Raw genomic sequence first — 20331 nt, 5'->3', positions numbered from 1 at the left:
AAATGAAGATTAACTAATATTATATAGTTCCTAATATCTGTTTTAAGCACATCAAATTTACTTTTAAATACATGTAACATCAAATTTTGGGTTTGGTTTGTGGGACAAGGATTCTCTGTAGCCCTCATCATGGACTAAACGCCACAAAGCAGAAATTCATTCAAGATGAATTTCTTAAAATTTGTCTCCATTTAACCATTTTTATGTGCTCTTATTCATTTCCTTTATGGAAGGTGAAAACCAAACAATGTGTGCAATATATATTTTTTCAAACAGATTCCCAGAGGATATACTGCCTTCCTTATAGATTAGTACCATAATCCTTGCTAGTCTATAGGCACTCTTGTGCTTTTAAAATTATGAAATGCTTAAGTGGTCTCAGTGAGTTCTTTTGGGTTTGATTTGGTTTGTTTGTTTTAAAGAGAATATGAAATTGGAGGAAAATGTGGTAGGAGGAGTCTAGGAGGAGTTGGAGGGAAAAGGGAGTGGAGATGATGAAGATATATTGCATACATCTATGTAATTCTCAAAGAATAGAAATGTTTCTAAAAGAAAAAAATAGGGACTATATAGATACCTCAGTAGTTAAGAGCACTGGCCAGTCTTATAGAGGACCCAGGTTCGATTCCCAGCACCCACATGGTGCACACAAACTGTTGGTAGCTCCAGTTCCAGGGAATCCCACAACTTCTTCTGGCTTTTGTGGGCAATGCACACATGTAGCCCATAAACATGCAGACAAAACACATAAAATAGGAAAACAAATTTAAGAGTAGGGAGGGGGGAATACAGAAATGGCTCATCAGTTAAAAACACATAAAACTTGCAGAGAATGTAAACTCCATTATCAGCACCCACATCATGGTAGCTCACAACTGCCTATAAGTTCAGCACCAAAGCGCGCGCGCGCGTGCACACACACTTCAAATTACTAATTATAAACACTTAACTCCCTCTCCCTACCTTCCTGTAAGTCCACCCTCCCTCAGAACCCGCCAAATCTCTTTGAACGTCACCCAAACAAGTCTCCCGCCAGCTCGCGACTATTCGCCTGCTAGCAGACCGTGGCATGCTGGGCCCATCTAGATCCACAGGATCCTGCTACCTCCAAGGATTCGTTCAGGCCCCGCCTGCAGCCCTTCCCTTAAGTGCGTCTTCCCGCACGCCGGACCGCCCCTCCCCATCGATTTGGTTGGCTCCCTTGCTGGAAATTACATCATCCATCCGCGCCACACGGAAGCCGCGGCTCATACTAACAGTTATTGCCGGTGGCCCTAAGGTAAACGCCTTACTCCTGTACCGGTGAGTGAACGAGTCCTAAAGTCGGGTTGGGCAGAAGCAACTCCGTAGCACGAGCCGAAAGAAGTCATCCCCAACGTTGAGTGGCTAGAGAGAATTTTGTGAAGTTTAACTAGAGCGCTCAACGTGCACCCCCCCCCTCTTTACTCCCCAGGAGCCCATCATGGCGACGCCCCCGAAACGGCGGGCCTTGGATACGGTGGGGGAGAAAGTGCTGCGGTACGAGACCTTTATCAGTGACGTACTGCAGCGAGACTTGCAGTGAGTGACAACGTGGGAGGCGTGACGTTTGAGAAATTTCACGTGGTGGGTGGGACAGAATGCCGACCAAACTTTCGGATTGGCCGCCCAGACTTCTGGGAATAGGGTTGACTTCTGGGCTGAAATGTGGTTGGAACTTGTCCCTTTAGCAGAGCTCTGACCTTGTTTGTTGGTTTAAAATAGTCGTTCCGAACACAGGGTGTTTCTGACTAGGCCATTTAACCAATATTTATGAACAAGTTGTACCTTACTTCACCGTTATGAACTTTATTCATCTGTGAAATGGAAAAGTTTATTAGGCCTTCTTAATGTGGTGTTTGAGTTTTAAGTGTGTCAACTCCAGCACTTGGGAGCCAGAAGCAGGAGGATCTTTGTAAGCTGGAGACCAGTCTGGGCTACAGACTAACTTTCTCAAAGGGAGAAAAAATAGAATAAAGCCAGGCTCAAGCTCCATGGTGTGTGCCACTTCTAGTGGAGAGATGGGAAAATTCCCTTGTTTAGCCAGGAGTACAAGCCAGCCTTGAAAATAGGACAATATTCTATTTTTAAAAAATTCCAGTGTGGTGACACAGGCCTGCAATTCCTGTACTTGGGATAGTGTCAGGAGCAGGATGATCCAGAGTTGAAGGTGATCTTCACCTACATTCGAGGTTGTGTACAGCCTGAGCTTTGAGATTATGTCTCAAAACAAGCAAACTAGGGCCAGCAAGATGGCTTGCCTCCAACCCCATGCCCTAAGTTAGATCTCTGGGACCCACATGGTGGAAGAAAAAAGACTCCCAAAAAGCTGACCTCTGACCTCCAGGTATGTATCATGGCACCCATACATGTACACAAAATAAACACATAAATGCAAGTAAGAACACATTTTTAAAATGCAGATAAACCCCACTATTATTATATTGAGGCTGAGAGGAAAGAATTGTTTGGTGTGTTTACAAATTCAATACTTAGCCTGAGAAACTCGGATATTGTCTTGGGAAATAAAACAAATAACCTAAATAGTTGTTTTAGAAAAGGACTTTGACCCCAGTGCCTGAAATACACTAAAGACTCAACAACTGGATGATTGCTATTGCTGTCATTACTAATCTGAATAGGAAGTTAGGTATTTAGAGCTAGGACTGTGTGAGCATGCTAAAAGAGATGGGGAGGTACATTTAGGGTGAAGATGGGACATTTTAATTGGCATAAGTCACTGAATAAAATGTAGTATTTGTAATTATAATAGGTAACAAGTATATAATGCTTACCATTTGGCTAGCATTTCAAACACTTTGTAGTAAACACTTGATTCTAATGACTCTTATATGCTACTACTGCCATCTCTATTTTCTATGTGAAGAAACGTAATCCTAGATAGGTTTTCTACTTTCCATAGTCACATTACTAGTAAGAGGTAGAGGTCAGGATGAACTAGAGTCTGACCTGTATTTATTGAAATGCCTGCTGTGTCTCCGTCTATACCCCATCGTGTGTGTTTGGAGGAGGGGAGCACGGGATCTCACTATGTAGCACAAGCTGGTCTTAAGCTCAGAATCCTCCTGCCTCAGCCCATGAATTACATCCATGAACAACCACACCTGACTTAAAATGCCTGGCATCTCAAGAGGAATAAGGCTGCCTAATGTTCACTGTTGTATTTCTACATATCAGAAAGGTGCTGGATCATCGAGACAAGGTATATGAGCAGCTGTCCGTATATCTTCAACTAAGAAATGTCATTGAGCGACTCCAGGTAAAGGCTTTTAAATTGGGTACCACTTTGTCTATGTGTACAAAGAAGGGAGGCGGGAAGAAACGCCAAGAACAAAACCTTTATCTGCCTTTAAAATTGCCCACTGACACCTACCTCTTTTCTCCTGGCCCTGTAGGAAACTAATCACTCGGAGTTATATATGCAGGTGGATTTGGGCTGTAACTTCTTCGTTGACACAGTGGTGTGAGTGTATTCTCTCCCCTCCTGAGTTTCTCCCTTTTTTCATGAAACAAGTATTTCTTAGTATTTTCTATATAACAGGCTCTAGTAGCTTTTATATTTCATTAGGATATGAGCAACATGTTGTGGGTGTGGCCAAAATGAACACAAAGTATCTGCCTTTACAGAGCCTTCACTTTGAGAAACAGGAAGGAATAGGAAACACCTTAAACCATACAGTGTGCTAAATAGTAATAAAGACTTCTTCCACTTCCTCTGACCTCTTTCCTCAGCCCAGATACTTCACGCATCTATGTGGCCCTGGGATATGGTTTTTTCCTGGAACTGACACTGGCTGAAGCACTCAAGTTCATTGACCGAAAGAGTTCTCTCCTCACAGAGTGAGTTCATTCCAAGAGGATAGTATCTAAAGCCACTACATTGGCTAAGGGTACAGGGAAGTGGTAAGAACATTTGCTTAGCATGTGTGAAGCCCTAGGTTCTATCCATATCACACATCACACAAACACATACACAAAAATATATAAAAGCCAGATAAGGTAGTTCCCACCTGTAGTCTCAGGATTCTAGAGGATCAAGCAGGAGGATCATGAATTTGAAGCAACTCTGGGTGATAAAACAAATCTCTGTATATAAAACTAACAGAAAAAAATAATAAATAGACATCACAAATTTTAATACTCTACCCTTTTCCCTGTGGCTATCTGGGATGGTACTTAAAAAAACATACTACCTCCCTCTTCGGGGCTAAGACTAAGAAAACTGAGGATGCAAAGTTCAGCCAAGGTGTCATACTAAACACTCAATAAGTAGTTTTTATATTATTCCTTCATACATTTATTGAGTATCTTATGTATACCAGGTCTGTGGTTAATGTTGAGAATATAGCAGTAAACAACAGAAGAGTCTTAGAAGCTTACATTTCGAAAACTGTGTTGTTATATGTACATACATCTGTGACCACATCCATGAGATTTCAACCTAAGAATCAGTTAACAGTCAAAGAAGCTGCTTCCAATTAACTATCTGCTAGTTTTTCTGCTCATTTGTTGGTCTCTCCCCTCTCTGAACTTCATGTGCCTGTACCCACACATACAGAGACAATGCCTTCCTCTATTGCTGTCTGCTTTATTTATTTCTCTTGAAATAGGGTCTCCACCAAACCTAAAGCTTGCCATTTTTTGGCTTCAGCACCAAACCTAGAGCTTGAAATTTTTTGGCTTCAGCAAGCACCCATGCCGGGGTCAGAGGTGTGTGAGTTTTTCCATTGGTACTAGGGATCCAATTCCCATTCTTATGCTTGAGCATCAAATGTTCTTGTCCACTGAGCCACCTCCCTAGCCCTAACACATGCTTTAAGCATTTCCCACCTTCGGGAGCATTCAGTAGCTACTGGTATCTGTCTGCTCTGCAGCACTTTCTCCATGTGGTTTCTTTTCTCAATACTTGATTGTCTTGCATAAATAATAAGCTCCCTCAACAAGTTCTTCTGTGATCTAACTTCAAAATTGCAACTCCTAGTGTTCTTGAATTGCACCCCCTTCTACTTAAAAAAAATGACCATTAGTGTGTATATGTGCATGTCTGTGGACATATGTGCTATAGCATACATGTGTAGATCAGAGCATAGTTTTGTAGAGTTGATGCTATCCTTCCAGAGACTCCATGAATGGAACTCAGATACCCAGGCTTATGTGACAAGCACCCACTGAGCTATCACACCAGCCATCTTCTAGTTTTTTCTCTTTCTACCATCTTATTACCTCTTAAATTTTACTGTGAAATTTCTTTCTTTCTCATGCTCATTGTCTTTTACAATTAGATAATAAGTATCACTTAGATTTTTTTACAGGGTTGAGACTTGAAGCCAAGGTCTCCTGTGTAGTAAGCAAGAGCTCTATTACTGAGCTATATGTCCCTAGCCCAAGTTATAAGCATTGTAAAGGACAAAGTTTATACTGTGGGTAACTAAAATAGTGTAAAGCACCGTTTCTTTGGAATGAATTATGCTAGAAACAAATGAAGGGATGATCAAAACCTAGCTATGTGCTTAGTGGTGAGTGTGGGAGAAAGTGTGGGCTCCAAGTTACTTTTGTTTTTATGTAGGGAAGAAGTGCTTTGGGTGAGAAGCTTGAAATATAGATAGTGCTGTAGTTAAAGAGATGGCTCAGCAGTGAAGAGCATTTATTACTCTTTCAGGAGTCCCAGGTTCTCTTTCCAGAGCCTGCATAGCAGTTCGCAACCTTCTGTAATTCCAGTGCCAGGGTATCTGACTCCGTCTCCTGGCCTCTGAACACCAAGCACACAAGTGCTATACAGACATACATGCAGGCAAAACATCCATATACATAATAAGTAGGTACTGGAGGCCACACAGAAGGCCTCAAACTCCCACTCTCAGACAAGTGACATTTGAGTCAGTTTATTGGGTGAATAAAGCCATGAGCTATCTGGGGAAGAATATTCTTGACAAAAGGGACAGTATGTCTGGCATGCTTGAAAAACTGTCACATGTGACATAGCTTAGGAAAAATGAGTATGAGGGAGCGTACTCCCTTAGATAAATAGCCACTCACAAGTATGAGCACCTGCCATGTTTATTCCTGGATTCGTTCCTAGAGTAGTCGCCTGTATGGTTCCAGTAGTTATTCTCTTAAGCTTTCCAGAGATTTTAGTATTAGTAGACCTGAAACCTGCTAAGATTTCTAAATTTTGCTGATCAAACTACGTAGCCTATAATTTGATCAAGGTCACTGTAATTCTGAACTATGGCCATTTAGAACAAGTCCAACTTTTTTTTGTTGTTATTTTGGTTTTTTGGGTTTTTTTTGTTTTTCGAGACAGGGTTTCTCTGTATAGCCCTGGCTGGCCTGGAACTTAATTTGTAGACCAGGCTGGCCTGGAACTCAGAAATCCGCCTGCCTCTGCCTCCCAAGTGCTGGGATTAAAGGTGTGCACCACCACACCCCACTACAAGTCCAATTTTTATCACACGTTTTCCTCCTATGTCACAGGGGGTTTTTGTTTGTTTTATTTCTGTTTTTAATGAGAATTGATTTTTTTATAAATATAAAAAATGAGGTATTTGAAGTTAACAGACTCGTTGCCTGGTCTTTCTAATCTGTTGAACTGAAATACCAGTGTGATGAAATGTGTGCTTGACCTCATATTGCTCTATTATAACTAATAGAGCTATCTCAAAGTTTCATCATCCTAGATTAGGATTTGAGTCTGTATAGTTGAACTCTCTCTTTAAAACTTGGTTACTTGGGATCCACTTCAAACTAGCATACTTCTGGTTACTTTGTGTATCCAAAATTGCCTGCAGGTACTTATTGTTTTTAGTGTATTTCTTTGGTGATTATTGTTGTTACATGTGTATATGTGTATACATGTGTGTGTGTGTGTGTATGTATGTATGTGTCACACATGTATATATAATCTACTGAGTCCATTTAGCTTTGCTTCTATGAACATGTACCCAGGGCTGACAACTTGGGATTGAGACTGATTCTCCCTCTTTCAGCAGACATTGACCACTTGTAGTCCTTCATCTAGAGTAGGTCCATGTGTAATTTCCCCTTTTCCACGTGGACATGTCAACTGCTGTTGTCATGCTGGTCTTATTCAGGCAACCATATTGGTGGGCATTCATGGGTACAGATTCCCCATCATGATCTTAACAACAGACATCCTGGGCCTCCGCCTCTTAAAGTCTTTCCAGCCTTTCTCTATGATTTTCCCTGACCCTTAGGTATAGGAGTTGGACTACAGATATATCAGTTGGGGTCAGGCACCTCACAGTCACTTATTCTCTGCATTTTGACCAGTTGTGGATCTCTGTAATGGTCTCTATCTGTTCCAAAACAAAGGTTTTTAAATGAGGGATGACAGCTCCATTTATCTGTGAGTAAAAGGATATGGTTTTAGAAAACAGAAATTATATTAATTTAGGTTCTCAGGTCTATGAGCACTCTAGCCATGGGTAGTTGGCTAGGTAGTAATATCTTGCTAGTCAGATCATTGTTGTGGTTCATAGGGTCTACAGCTGGGTAGGACTATTAGATTAATCCTCTCCCTTGGCATCTTGCATAGCACCTATGATAGCCAGTCTCCAAGGAAGAGGCTTCTAGGTTAGTTCCAGCTTGATTCCTCCTAAGTGTTATGACTAAGGAATGTGGTATTTTCAGCAGTGGTCTTACCTTCAGGTTCTGGGAGGCAACCAAGAGCAACATCAATTGCTTATATTGTTTTGAGAGTCTCTTGAATTACCCTGACCAACAACTCTACAATAGTCCAGGCAGAAGGATCTTGAATTGGAGGCCAGCTGAGCTATACCTGCCACTGGGGGTTTTGTTAAATGGTCTATAGCTTTTGGAGAGAGCATTATCATCCCAAATAGTATAACTTCATTTAAGTGTGTGTGTGTGTGTGTGTGTGTGTGTGTGTGTGTGTGTGTGTGTGTGTATTTTATATGTATTTTAAGTAAACATAGAATAGTGTTTCCCTATGACCTTTTCAGTCATCCTTGGTATTTTTTATACCTCCTGTCCCTCTTCCTCAATGTTTCTTTTCCTCTCTACTCCCCAGATAAAACCCTCCCCTACTTTTCCAATTTCCCCATCATAGCACCTGTGACCTACTGTCTCATTCTGTACAGTTCATTCTCTTCCCACTCTCTGGTCCCTTTTACTAGCTTCTGTAGTTATTCCAACTTACATACTCACATCTAAAGATTTGAAGCTAGGATCCACAAATAAGAGAAAATTTTCAGTGTTAATCTTTCTGGGTCTGTACCTTTCCGTGTAATATGTTCTAGTTCCATCCATTTACCTATAAATTTCTTGATTTCATTTTTCTTTATAACTGAACAGAATTCCATTTTGTAAATGTACCACATCTTCATTATCCATTTCATTTATCTAGTGGAGGACATTTAGGTTGTTTCCATTCCCTAGCTATTGTGAATGAATAAATCAACGAGGTTCATAGCTAAGAAAAGGTATTCTTACTCTCCAGCATCCTATCCTAACCATAGCCTTAAGTATTTTTTAAGGATTTGGGATCTTTTGACTGGATCAGTCTTTATTCATTCAGCATCAGTTGGGTCCCCACTCTTGATCACATACTGTTCTGGTCCTCATTATACAGCAAACAAACAAACAAAAACAGAACACAGTCTATCCTCACAGCTATCATTTTGATCAAAGGAGACTTAATAAGTAAGGCCAAGATGTAATATAATAGATGTTGACAGTGCTACAAACAGTACATAATGGAGATCAGAAGTTTTACTTGGGATGGAACAGTTGTGTGTTGGATAGAATGGCTGATTGGAAACGAAAAACAGAGAAGAGCTTTGAAACTGGGGTACATTTCCATTAGTAGTAGAATATATTACTGGAATGTGTGAGGCACTAAGTTCAATGCTATTCCTGCAAAAAGAGGAAATTCTAGATTTTTGCTAAGCATTCAGAAAGATGGTGTTCCTTCTATCTGGGATGGAAGAGCAGACCAGGAGGGAAGAGCTGGATCTCAGTGTGGGACCTATAAAGTATAAGAAACTTTGACACTGAGATAGGATTTTGAAGATAGTTGGCAATATAAATTTGAGAGATAGTAGTATATAGGTAGACTCAGACTGCTTTTTTTTCCAACCTAACTATCTCATGCAGTATTTAGTTTCATTTATACACACACACACACTGAATCCTGCATTAGCTAATAGATTAGCACAATTAAACTGGATTTCCTATCATGTTATCAAGCCTTGCACTGTCCAGCCCCTCCTGGTGCTTCCACATTATCTTATATAATCTTTCTGAATGCTTCACTTAATTTCTAACACTGATCACTTTTCACAGAGCTCTTTTGTGCCTCTTTGTCTTTCTGTGCAAAAAACCTTTTTACTGCTTAGCTCCCACTCCATCTTCAATTCTTCTTTTTTATTCTTCAGAAAGTATTTTTTTGGTCCAATGTATTCATTTTGACTGATTATTGTGCACATAAAGATTCTCTTAGATGAGACCTGATGCAAGCAGATTCAGACAGAAGGAGTTGACTGATTTATGGAACTCAGCAGTTCAGGATGAGGGTGGTTTCAAGCATCTCCATTTTCCCGGGTGTTTTGTGCCTTAGCCTCTTCCTAGAGTCCTTTCTCGCATACCTGACTGTAATCCTTGGCACTGCCTTCAAAATACACCCCAAAATGAGTCATTTATCATTACTTCAACTATCTTCCCTGTGACCTGAGCCTCCATTGTTTACCTGGACTATTGCATTATGCTCCTTACTAGACTTGCTGCCTTCACATTTGGGTTTCTTGTCCTGTCAGGGCACTGCCCAACAGCCAGGTGGATTCTTTTAAACTCTAATAAGTTTATTCTCAAATCAGTTTGCATCTGTCCTCCACTCACAACCTTCCCCTTATTAGCACCTTATTTAATGTAAAAGCTAAGATCTTTACCATGGTACTGTAGACTTTCCACCCTCTGCCTCCTTCCTCACCTCTCTTGACTTCACCTCTTATTCTTTAGCCACAATGGCTTCTTGGCTGTGCCTGTACCATACCAAACATGTTCCTACCCCAGCACCTTTGTATTGGTTTCTCCTTGTGGTGGAGCACTTATCTTCCATATCACCCCCACTAGGTGGTAGGGTTACACATCTGTAATCTCAGCAGTCTGGACAGGAGGATCTTGAATTAGAAGCCAAGCTGTACTATATAGTCTCAAAGGGAAAGCTCTCAGTGAAGCCTAACCTGAGCATTCTTTGAAATTGAAGCCTCCTCTTCCTACCTCTTCTTCAGTATTTAGTTCCTTATACTATTTATTTCCTTATACTTAGGTAGATCTAACACATCATAATAATTGTGTGTGTATGTATACTTTGTCTCTTAGTATTTGAAATGGCTTAGTGCTTAAGTGTACATACCGCTGTTCCGAGTAACTTGAGTTCAGTTCCCAGTACCCATGTCAGGTAGCTCACAACCACCTGCAACTACAGCTCAAGGGAATCTGATATCTTCTTCTAACCTCTGGGAACCGACATTCATGGTATATTTCCCATGCCTATAACAGATAGATAATAAAGGAGCTCCAGGAGACCAAGAATTTTGATTCATTTACTGCTGTTTCTGCTATTATTTAAAGCTCCCTGGCATACAGAAGGCACTCAATAATCTTTACTTCTTATCATCATATAGTCATCGTGATGGGTTTCGAGTGTATCACGCAGTTTGATCATATTAATATACCCATACCCCCCCCACTTCCCTCATCCCCTTAATTGTTTTTTAAAAATTGTTACTACATTTTTTTATGAGTACATGTGAAGCTTAGAGGGCAACTATTTGAAGTCAGTTCTCTCCTCCACTGTGTGGGTCCTGGGTATTGAACTCAAGTTCTCAGGCTTGGCAGCAATCAACCTTTGTAAGCTGAACCACCTCACTGGCCCTATTTCCCTCAGTCTTTAAGTAGGGAAATTCCAAGTGGTAGCCAGACATCTCTGCATAGTGGGGCCTAAGTGGGCCCATTTTGCCCTTTTTTGTTCCTTTTTTCTAGGCTCAGCGACAGCCTCACCAAGGACTCCATGAATATCAAGGCCCATATCCACATGATGCTAGAGGTGAGAGCAGCTCACTCCACCCTTCAAATATATTTAGGGTGATAACCTGAAGACAGGAGAAAGCCAAAGAAGGGAGGGGTCATCTTTCCTTCTAAATTGAAACCAAAGAAGTGAAAAACAGAGCAAACCTGGGACAGGACCTGGACCCAGCCTCGGTTCAGTATACGTTGTCCTCTTTTTACAGGGACTTAGAGAACTACAAGGCCTGCAGAATTTCCCAGAGCCATCTCCCCATTGACTGCATCTTCCCGGCCTCCAATATTAAAGCACCTGAATGCCTTGGAATCACATAGTCCTTTTTTCCCCTAATTCTCACTAATTTACTAAGTGCCCTAGAGACCAAAATTACTGGAAGACCCATCCTTTCTGTAGAACCTCTAAAACGTTCTAGAGGTCTTGCCTAGAACTTGTGTTTTTCTCCTGACTTTATGCTTTACTCTCTTTTGTCGCCTTTAGAACCTTGACCCTGCTCCTCACAATTACTTTTCCTAGATATTTGTATCTGTGCCCTTTGTTTTACCATAAAGAATGGACTGATTCATGGGCTGAAGATGAGATTCAATTGGTAGCATGCTTGCCTGTCACACATGAAACTTAAAATTCAGTCCCCAGTACTGTGTACATAAGCTAGGTGTGTGGCACACGTGTGACTCAAGAGATAGAGGCAGAAGGATTTCAGTTTAAGGTAATCCTGGGCTACATGAGACACTTGAAACAAAGTAATTTGTTTAACCCATGGCCATCAGCTTGTTACTTCAGATCTTAAGGTTTATTGTCTCTCACAGTCATCCAGGTACCCTAAATAACACTACCGCCCAACCCTTGACTTGGTCCCTAAATCGTAGTTCTAATAGTTGTAAATAGTTCTAGTTTCACAGTATGCAGAGATCCTGCCCTCCCTGCTGCAGCCCCTACAGTGCCTAGGTTTAAGTCCAGTCATAGAGAACTAAGAACCTAAATCCACCCTTCTAACTGACTGTGGCTTGACTCTGCCCTTGTAGACAGTTAATTTCCACCTCTCAGCTCCTCTGTATATCTGGCAGCCATTCTGGCCTCCACCTTTTGCTGGATTCAAAGTTAGTTTTTGCCTAGCTAATTACCATAGCGTTACCCTACCCTCCTCCACAGAGTCGAGTCCTACCCTGCTGCTATGGCCCTTTCTAAATAAGTCCTGTTTCTGCTGAACGGTAATGGTGTACAGCACCACCTACTTTGGTGTTTTGGCCACTGTCTGGGAGTATCCTCCAATCAGCTGAAAACAGCCCATCACCACCCCTCCATCCTCTGGGACTGTCTGTCTGCCATCAATCTCATTTAAGCCAATCGGTGTGAACTGGGCGACCTCCCCATCCCTCCCCAACCTTGGCACTTGGCAGTCCTCCTTGACCCAATCGGCGTGAGGCACTAGCGCCGCCCAACACCTCTATAGATTCAGTTGGCCACCCTCAGTCCATCAATCCCCTTTAAGCCAATTGTGTTACAGCTCTGTTAGTATTCCACCACCACCCAGGCCCCTGTGCTTAGGATCCTTGGCATTTTGTCCAATCAGCAAGCAGGAGGACGCTTGGCTCCTCCCACGAGAGCCCACGTGAGCGGTGGGGAAACGCAGGGGCGGCTTCTGGTTGCTGCTTCTGCTGTCGCCGCCACCACCGCCGCCGCCTTGGAACCGGGGCCTGGGGGGCGGTGGGGCCTCGTATGGAGCCCCCGCCCCCCGGAGCTGCCACTGCCACCGCCGCGCCACTCGCAGGTGAGCCCAGGCCCACAAGGTGGAGGACCCTATCCATGACCCCACGTATCCTCACCCCCGCGCAAGGGATGTGGTTTGGCCCAGCCTGCTGGTATTTGGCTCCACTACCATCAACTGATTGCCCCCGTGTGTGCATTGCCTGTTCCTTTTGCCCTTTATAGTAGATCTGAACGTGGGCTAACATCCTGCTGTCTGTATAATGGATCGGTCTGTAAGCTTATGATTTTCCCCACCCCAACTTAATGGACTCGTCCGTGGTCTTGCCCTCCCCAACCCCCACTTATTGGAAACCAGTCTGTTGCATTGTCCAGTCCCTCTTTAGTAGTAGCTGTGTCTAAAGTGTTTCCATTTCCCCTAGCCTCAAATTTAAGGGGAACCTTCTGTGGCTTTGTTTATTGAACCCCTCATGTTTATTGTAGTGAATCAATCTGTGGCACTGTTCCCACTTCAGACACCCCATTGTTTGTTCAACAGTGAGACCACCTAAGTTTATATTATTGCCCCCTTGAGTCCCCAATGCATAAGCCCATGACTTTATCTACCTCCTCCCATTGCCCCCATCTTACTGTGAATTAGTTTGCATGCTTGCATTCATATCCCTCTAGTTATCACCGCCCTAACTTTTCGCCCTTATTTGTAGACTCCAGTCTTTGAGCTCCTTCCTTTTAACAGTGGGTCAGTTTGGTGCTTTGCAATTTTTATTTTCATTTTCAACAGCCCAGTCTATGGCCTTCTCCTATCCTTCATTTTAATTAATCATTATGTGATGGCTTTTCTTCTCTGCGGTTGTATAGGTATCAGCTTAAACCACATCTCACTTTTGTAGTGAATGGGTCTGTTCAGAAACCTTCTGCCACCCCAGTGTTTACACTCTCTCATATCCTCAGCTTGCAATCCCTCCCCAAAGAAAATAGGCTTTGTACTTTATTTCCCTCCTCCTCCTCCTATGTATTGGGTCAATCTTCTCTGCCCCCATCTCCTAGGAAGTCCTGTGTACTTGTAAAATTCAGGGACTTTTAATATATGCCATGTTCCTCATAAACACTCTTTTTTTGTCTGTTTGTTTGTTTGTTTGTTTGATTTTGGTTTTTTTCGAGACAGGGTTTCTCTGTATAGCCCTGGCTCTCCTGGAACTCACTTTGTAGACCAAGCTGGCCTCGAACTCAGAAATCCACCTGCCTCTGCCTTCCAAGTGCTGGGGTAAAGGCATGTGCCACCACTGCCCAGCCTTCATAAACACTCTTAGCCACTAGACATTTTACTTTGCTATAGTTCTCAACTACAGTAGTGGTACTGATGTTAATGACAGTCGGATCTAACTTTATACTTTACACTTGCTGTGTACCAGGCAGTATTCTATAGTCTCCAGCTTGCTTATTCCTCATCATAGCCCTGTGAGACAGATAACTGAGAAAACTAGGGCATATGGGTTCACAGATGGCCCAATAACTACTTAGATAGGGGAACACTTTTGACATGCCCCTCTCTCACCTCATTGCATCCCATATGAGGGCACATTCCTTAACAGCCAAATTAGTTTCAATCACCCGGCTTTTGTTTCTGCTGTTCTTTCTGACAACAGAGCTGTCTCCATTCTACTCTGTTCTCAGGACCCATCAGCTCAAGTCCTAGCAGTGATGTGACTTTACATGAATGACTTAAGTACTTCCTTCCTGTACTGGGCTAAAATGGGGGAGTCAGAACTATAGCCTTTCCAGTGTGAATAAAAAATATGTGGGTTAAACAAGTCACCTCGATGACCTTATCTCTTTCATCTCCACATTTCAGATCCATGCTATAGCCATGCTAACCTCCTCACTGCTTCTCAAAAACAGCAGGTACAGACCAGCCTCAGGGCCTTTGCATTAGCTCTTCTTTCTCCATTAACACTACTCCCACATCTCTGTATGGTAACTTTCAAGGTACTGTACACTTGCCATACCCAAAGGAATTTTTTTACTACCCTGTGCAGGGAACACACTAAAGATATTTGTAAGAATGTCATTTGATTTGTGAATAAAATGAGTGTATAGGAAATGTGATGTTGGTGATGTGAAAAGGCACAAATAGAAAAGATGTTTCAGAGAGTGCTTTCATGTCTTTGCATCTTGGGTAGTGTAATTTTAGTAAAACATGTATTTGTCACACTGGTGCTTGGGATATAATGTATAAAGGTACATACATAAAAATGTTTCAAATATCATTTTTTTGTGTCAAAGTAGTCAACACCCACCTCTCTTTGACTATCTGATTTTGTATACCCAGCAGGGTTCAGATCTCTTTCCTGCTTGCTTTGGCCCTTTATACTCTGTCATGGTTAGACATGCTATATAGCTTATATAAATAGATATCTGTCTATCCTCCTCAGAATAGACACCCTATGGGAACTTACAGGCTTTATCTGCCCTTCGTGTAAAAATATACCTTCTGTACAGTAGGTGCTTGGAATAATCTGTTGCACAAATTAACTTGGGGGTGTAGTATCTAGACGATGAATGATGGCTCACAGCTATATATTTCCAGCATGGAAGACCAAGAGAGAATTTACAGGAAATAAAAACTAGCCTGGGTAACATAGCGAATTCCAGACCAACCTGAACTACAGAGTGAGATGCTGTCACAAAACTGACAATGAAAATTGTATCACAGACATCACCAAGGGGAGTGCAGATAAAAAAAGGGAATGTAAGAATTAATTAAGATGTCAGTTACGACTTTTTAAATATTTAACACCTATTTACTAAGCACCTAGTGAGTACCAGGCATTTATTGTAGATGCTGGAGATATAGAGAAGCAAACAGGCAGAAATCCCTGTACATAGAAAGCAGGCATTACTAAAAGTGAGGGAGACAGACTGTATAGATAGGTAAAATTAAATACCACATTATACAAAGGCTAAGGAACAGGCATGAAGTGGGGCAAATAGGACTAGAGTATCAAGGTATTTGAACTCTTAGAGACAAGGCATGCTACACTTGGAAATGTGACTCATGAGTTAAGGCCTGAAAGAAACAAAGGAGTAAGCCATATTGTGTAGAGGAAGAATGTACCAGAAAGAACACAAAATGCAAAGACCCTGAAGCCTAGATTATGGCTACCATGTTCAAAAGCCAGTGTGACTGGAAACAAGTTGAGAGGGAGGGATAGAAGTCAAGGTCATAGAAATTATGGAAGCCAGATGGTGAAGTCGTACAGAAAGTTAAGGGGGAGGGAGAAGGATGGCATACAACCTAAGGGCTAATGTTTACTGCATTTCTAGCATGTGCTATAGACCGTTTTCTAAGTACTTTACATATATAGAGACACATTGAGTCCTCATTTTTAAAAAGTATTTTTTTGATTTGCGAGTAAAATACCCTATTTTACAGATATAGAACAAGGCATAGAGAGGTTGAACAACTTGCTCAAAGTCACACAGACAGAACAGGGCAGAGTATGAGGCTGTGAAGATCAGGACAGAACAACTTTGCAAGAACAAACAAGTTACTCCATGCATTGGATCATGCAGAGGCAAAATTCTACCTGGCAAGAAACAGTATGGCCTCAGGTAGACACTTGAGAGCTTTTATATATGCTTTTCTCTTTATCAGAATTATCCTTCCCATGGACATCAATATGACTTGCTACCTCCCCTCCACCAAACATCACTTCAGGGAAGTATCCTACTTGTCACTCTGGGATCTTGCCTGTTTATGTTTTCTTTGAGAACTGGCCTTGATTGGCTAGGGATGCTCAGTTTGACTGCCAGCATCCAGCAGCTCATCCAAGGGTGAGACCTTAGGCAGGTTACTTAACATCTTTCTCCACACTTCACTGACTTGTCTGCAAAATGGAAAGCATAATACAATCCACCTTTTAGAGGGTGTTATTATTTTGTTTTCTTCTTGTTTTTGAGACATTGCTTACTGCCCTATGAATGTGTGGATTATAATATGCAAGGGCTCCTGTCTGTTGTGTCCTAAGCTGTTTTAAGGCACCCAGAGAATGAGGTGAGGAGTGGAAGGAAAGCCTTCTGGGAAGGGCAGGTAACTAGGATGTCTGGTAAGGCCTGTGTGGAAAAAAAAAAGCAGTAATCAAATTCAGCCTGTCTATTTGATAAGCTAGTTGATCAGATTTCACTCAGCTGCTGGGTTCTGGCATAGCTCAGAGGAGGTGGTGAAATTGCCTGTTTTTGCCACTAGGGGTCACGCTGCACTCTATAGGCCTCTGAAAGAATCTGGTGTTGGGAATATTGAGTCCCTTAGAGCTGGGGGGGGGGGCGGGGGCGGGACTCTGATCCACTGTCCCTCGGCACTCTAATTTGGACAGCTGCCTAACACTGTTTCTGCTAAATGAACCTTGAACTGGCTCAGACATATGAGGATCATACTATAATTTCATGCAGATTAAAGAATAAAGCTATAAATCTAAATCATAGGTTCTTCAAAACCTTAAAAGGTTTATTCTTAATCCTTAATCCAACAATCTGAGCCAGGTGGACAGCTGGTTGATTAAGTCCCATCCTTGCAGGGACTTAAGCAGGTTCCGTGTTAGTTCCAGTTTGGTTATAGGAAAGGATAATGGTAGGATAACAGGTGAACAGTGAACATCCTTCTATTGAGGTGATATTTTGTTTTGCTTTTTTTATTGAACATAGATTTCTCTCTCTCCCCATAAACTGTAAGATATCTATAGGTATAGATATCTACATATAGATATCTTACAGTTTGCCCCCATCTGTATTCCTCCCAGTTCTTTCCCACCTCCCCTCCCATTAGAAAACAAACAGGCAGCAGGGTAGTCATGGTGTGGTGCAGGCCTTTAATCCAGGGCAGCCAAGAGGCCCTGTCTCAAAAAACAACAACAAAAAGCCGGGCAGTGGTAGCAAGTGCCTTTAATCCCAGATCTCAGGAGGCAGAGACAGGTGGATCGCTGAGGCCAAGGCCATCTTGCTGGTTTCAGGACATCCAGTACTATACAGACCCTGTCTCAAAATAAAAACAGGAAGGAAGGAAGGAAGGAAGGGAAGGGAAAGGAAAGGAAAGAAACAAAACAGGCTTCTAAGGGATAATAATAAGATATAATAAAATAAAACAAAAAGAGCCCAAGAGAAGGCCCAAGAAACAGACCCATTCATTTGAACACTAAGGAATCCCATAAAAACACTAAATTGGAAGCCATAATATATACACAAAGGATCTGATGCAGGTAGTTAAATGCTCAGACTCCTGAAACTGGTCATGGTAACCCATGCCAAGTATCTCAGTACTAGGGAAGAGGAAGCAGGTAAAACATGAGTTCAAGGTCATCCTCAGCTAGATGGCAAGTTTGAGGCTTTCCTGGGCTATATAGACCCTGTCTCTAAAAATAAATAAATAGCAAAACCACTTAGACCCCTGAAGTGTGATACTTGGGTCAAATGCAGGAACTGTCACAACAGTGAAGTCACTTGGACATCTTTTGCCTTGTGTAAAATTAGTGATATTGTAATAAGAATATCTCCTTTCCAAAAGGAAAAAATGCCTATTTTTCTGAGTTAGGATGAGAGATAAGTGAGTCAGTGCCTATAAAAATAACAGCCCATGCCTTTATCTAAAACCCCACAGACCAGTTATATTTCAGAATTGTGAATTTTTCAGTTTAGAAAGGTAGCATGGTGCACATAAGACATGTTACATAACACCTTCAACCAGCTCTGTCACCAGCTGCTTTTAGATCTCTGCACCAAAATGTATGAGCATTCATACTAAGCAAAGATCAATAAAAACCAGAATGGGCCTTGCTTTCTTTCCAATCATGTTTTGTTGCCAAAAGAATTAAAAAGAAGCCTTCGTTCTTAGACTGTTTTGGATTAAGGGATAGCAGAAAAAAAGATTTGTGAACAAACTAGAAAATATTTATGTAAAGTTTCTATCCCAAGCATATTAAATTTAAAATTCACATAATAATAATGATAAATGGTCTCTATAGATAAGTATATTACTATCCCTGTTTCACAGATGAGAAGATTTGTAATACAAAATAAGTATAATGAATTGGCCAGAATCTCACAGCTAATAACTAGCAGATCCAGGATTTAAACCATAAAAGTCTAACAGAGTTAGGTTGATTGTGCAGTAGGTAAGATGGCTTTCTGCTTAAAGCAGTGCTTGACGTAAAGAGTAAATACGTACTTGTTTTTAAAAAGACAGACTCATAGCCAACCATTGGATTGAGCACAGGGCCCCCAATGGAGGAGCTAAAGAAAGGACTGAAGAAGCTGAAGGAGTTTGCAATCCCATAGGAAGAACAACATCAACCAACCAGACAGACCCTCCCCCCCAGAGCTTCCAGGCACTAAACCACCAACCAAAGAGTACACATGGAGGGACCCATGGCTCCAGCTGCATATGTAGCAGAGGATGGCCTTGTCGGGCATCAATGAGAGGAGAGACCCTTGGTCCTGAGAAGGCTCAATGTCCCAGTGTAGGGTGGAGAGGCAGGGTGGGTAGGTGGGGAAGCACCCTCATAGAAGCAGGGGGAGGGAAGATGGGATGGGGGTTCCCGGAGGGAAAACTGGAAACGGGGATAACATTTGAAGTGTAAATATATAAAATATCCAATAAAAATAAAAAGAAATAAAAAAGGCATGGGTTCAGGGTGAAGCTCTGTGATAAATCTTGTGCTTAACATGCATAAGACCCTGGATTTGATCTCTAGCACTGCAGAAAGAAGTAACTGCCTTGTATGCTGGGGTATGTGTAATCTCAGCACTTGGGAAATAGAAACAATAGCATCAGGAATTTGAGGACAGCTTGAACTACATAATACCCTATCACAGTGCAGCAGCAACAATGGCAAAAAAAGAAGAAGAAGAAGATTCATGTGGCCTCATCCTTTCCTGTGGGTCTAAAGGCCTTTAATGGTTACTTCAGTGATACGGTGTCCATGTTCCTGAAAACAAACCTTCACCCATGGCCTTGTAAGCAACTCTACTAAAACTCATTGGATCACAAAAAAGTCATAATATACAAAGAAGCCTAGTTGGGAAGAGGAAGATAATCAGTGGGAAAGGAGGGGAACAGGATAGGTTAGTGGAGGGAAATTTAATCAAAGTCATTATATTAGAAATGTTATAATGATGGCGCACACCTTTAGTCCCAGCACTCGGGAGGCAGAGGCAAGGGGATTTCTGAGTTCAAGGTCAGCCTGGTCTACAAAGTGAGTTCCAAGACAGCCAGAGCTACACAGAGAAACCCTGTCTCAAAAACCCAAAAAAAAAAAAAAAAAGAAATGTTAAAATGAAACCCATTATGTATAATTAATATATGCTCATCAAAAAGAAAAAAAATTAAAAGCTTAAACCATACAGGAGCAATCACAGGTTAGAAAAATCGGGGGTGCATACACTAGCAAGATTTTGCTGAAAGGACCCAAATATAGCTGTCTCTTGTGAGACGATGCCGGGGCCTAGCAAACACAGGAGTGGATGTTCACAGT

General features: G+C 41.8%; 2 protein-coding genes across 5 annotated transcripts in view; both read left to right on the top strand.

The window, feature by feature from the left end:
- The first annotated feature begins 1111 nt into the window (after positions 1–1111).
- Positions 1112–11549, top strand: Uxt (ubiquitously expressed prefoldin like chaperone). 4 transcript variants are annotated; one of them, XM_029473248.1, is made up of 7 exons: positions 1112–1279; positions 1454–1518; positions 3217–3298; positions 3435–3502; positions 3772–3879; positions 11062–11125; positions 11310–11549. In XM_029473248.1, the coding sequence occupies exons 2-7, from the start codon at positions 1463–1465 to the stop codon at positions 11361–11363; spliced, it is 432 nt and encodes a 143-aa protein (XP_029329108.1). In that variant the 5' UTR covers positions 1112–1279; positions 1454–1462; the 3' UTR covers positions 11364–11549. The 4 variants fall into 4 exon arrangements, with proteins under 4 accessions (XP_029329108.1, XP_021008938.1, XP_021008937.1 ...); XM_021153279.2 differs by having other exon boundaries at positions 1169–1279; positions 1454–1560; XM_021153278.1 differs by having other exon boundaries at positions 1219–1302; positions 1454–1560.
- A 1157-nt stretch (positions 11550–12706) lies between these two features.
- Elk1 (ETS transcription factor ELK1) overlaps positions 12707–20331 on the top strand; it is a 16171-nt gene continuing 8546 nt past the window's right edge. Inside the window, exon 1 of the mRNA XM_021153221.2 lies at positions 12707–12872. The gene's annotated coding sequence lies outside the window, so the exon portion shown is untranslated. The remainder of the gene's footprint in view (positions 12873–20331) is intronic.

Source organism: Mus caroli, chromosome X (assembly GCF_900094665.2).
Source record: "Mus caroli chromosome X, CAROLI_EIJ_v1.1, whole genome shotgun sequence".
NCBI lineage: Eukaryota > Metazoa > Chordata > Mammalia > Rodentia > Muridae > Mus > Mus caroli.
The sequence above is the reverse complement of the archived record's forward strand: the minus strand, read 5'-3'. Positions and strand labels throughout refer to the sequence as shown.

Bases quoted from the DNA above. Each gene is read 5' to 3' on its own strand.
- Uxt (XM_021153279.2), top strand. From the start codon at position 1,463: ATGGCGACGCCCCCGAAACGGCGGGCCTTGGATACGGTGGGGGAGAAA. The intron at 3,503-3,771 runs GTGAGTGTATTC...CTCTTTCCTCAG, and splicing joins TTCTTCGTTGACACAGTGGT to CCCAGATACTTCACGCATCT. The intron at 11,126-11,309 runs GTGAGAGCAGCT...CTCTTTTTACAG, and splicing joins ATATCCACATGATGCTAGAG to GGACTTAGAGAACTACAAGG.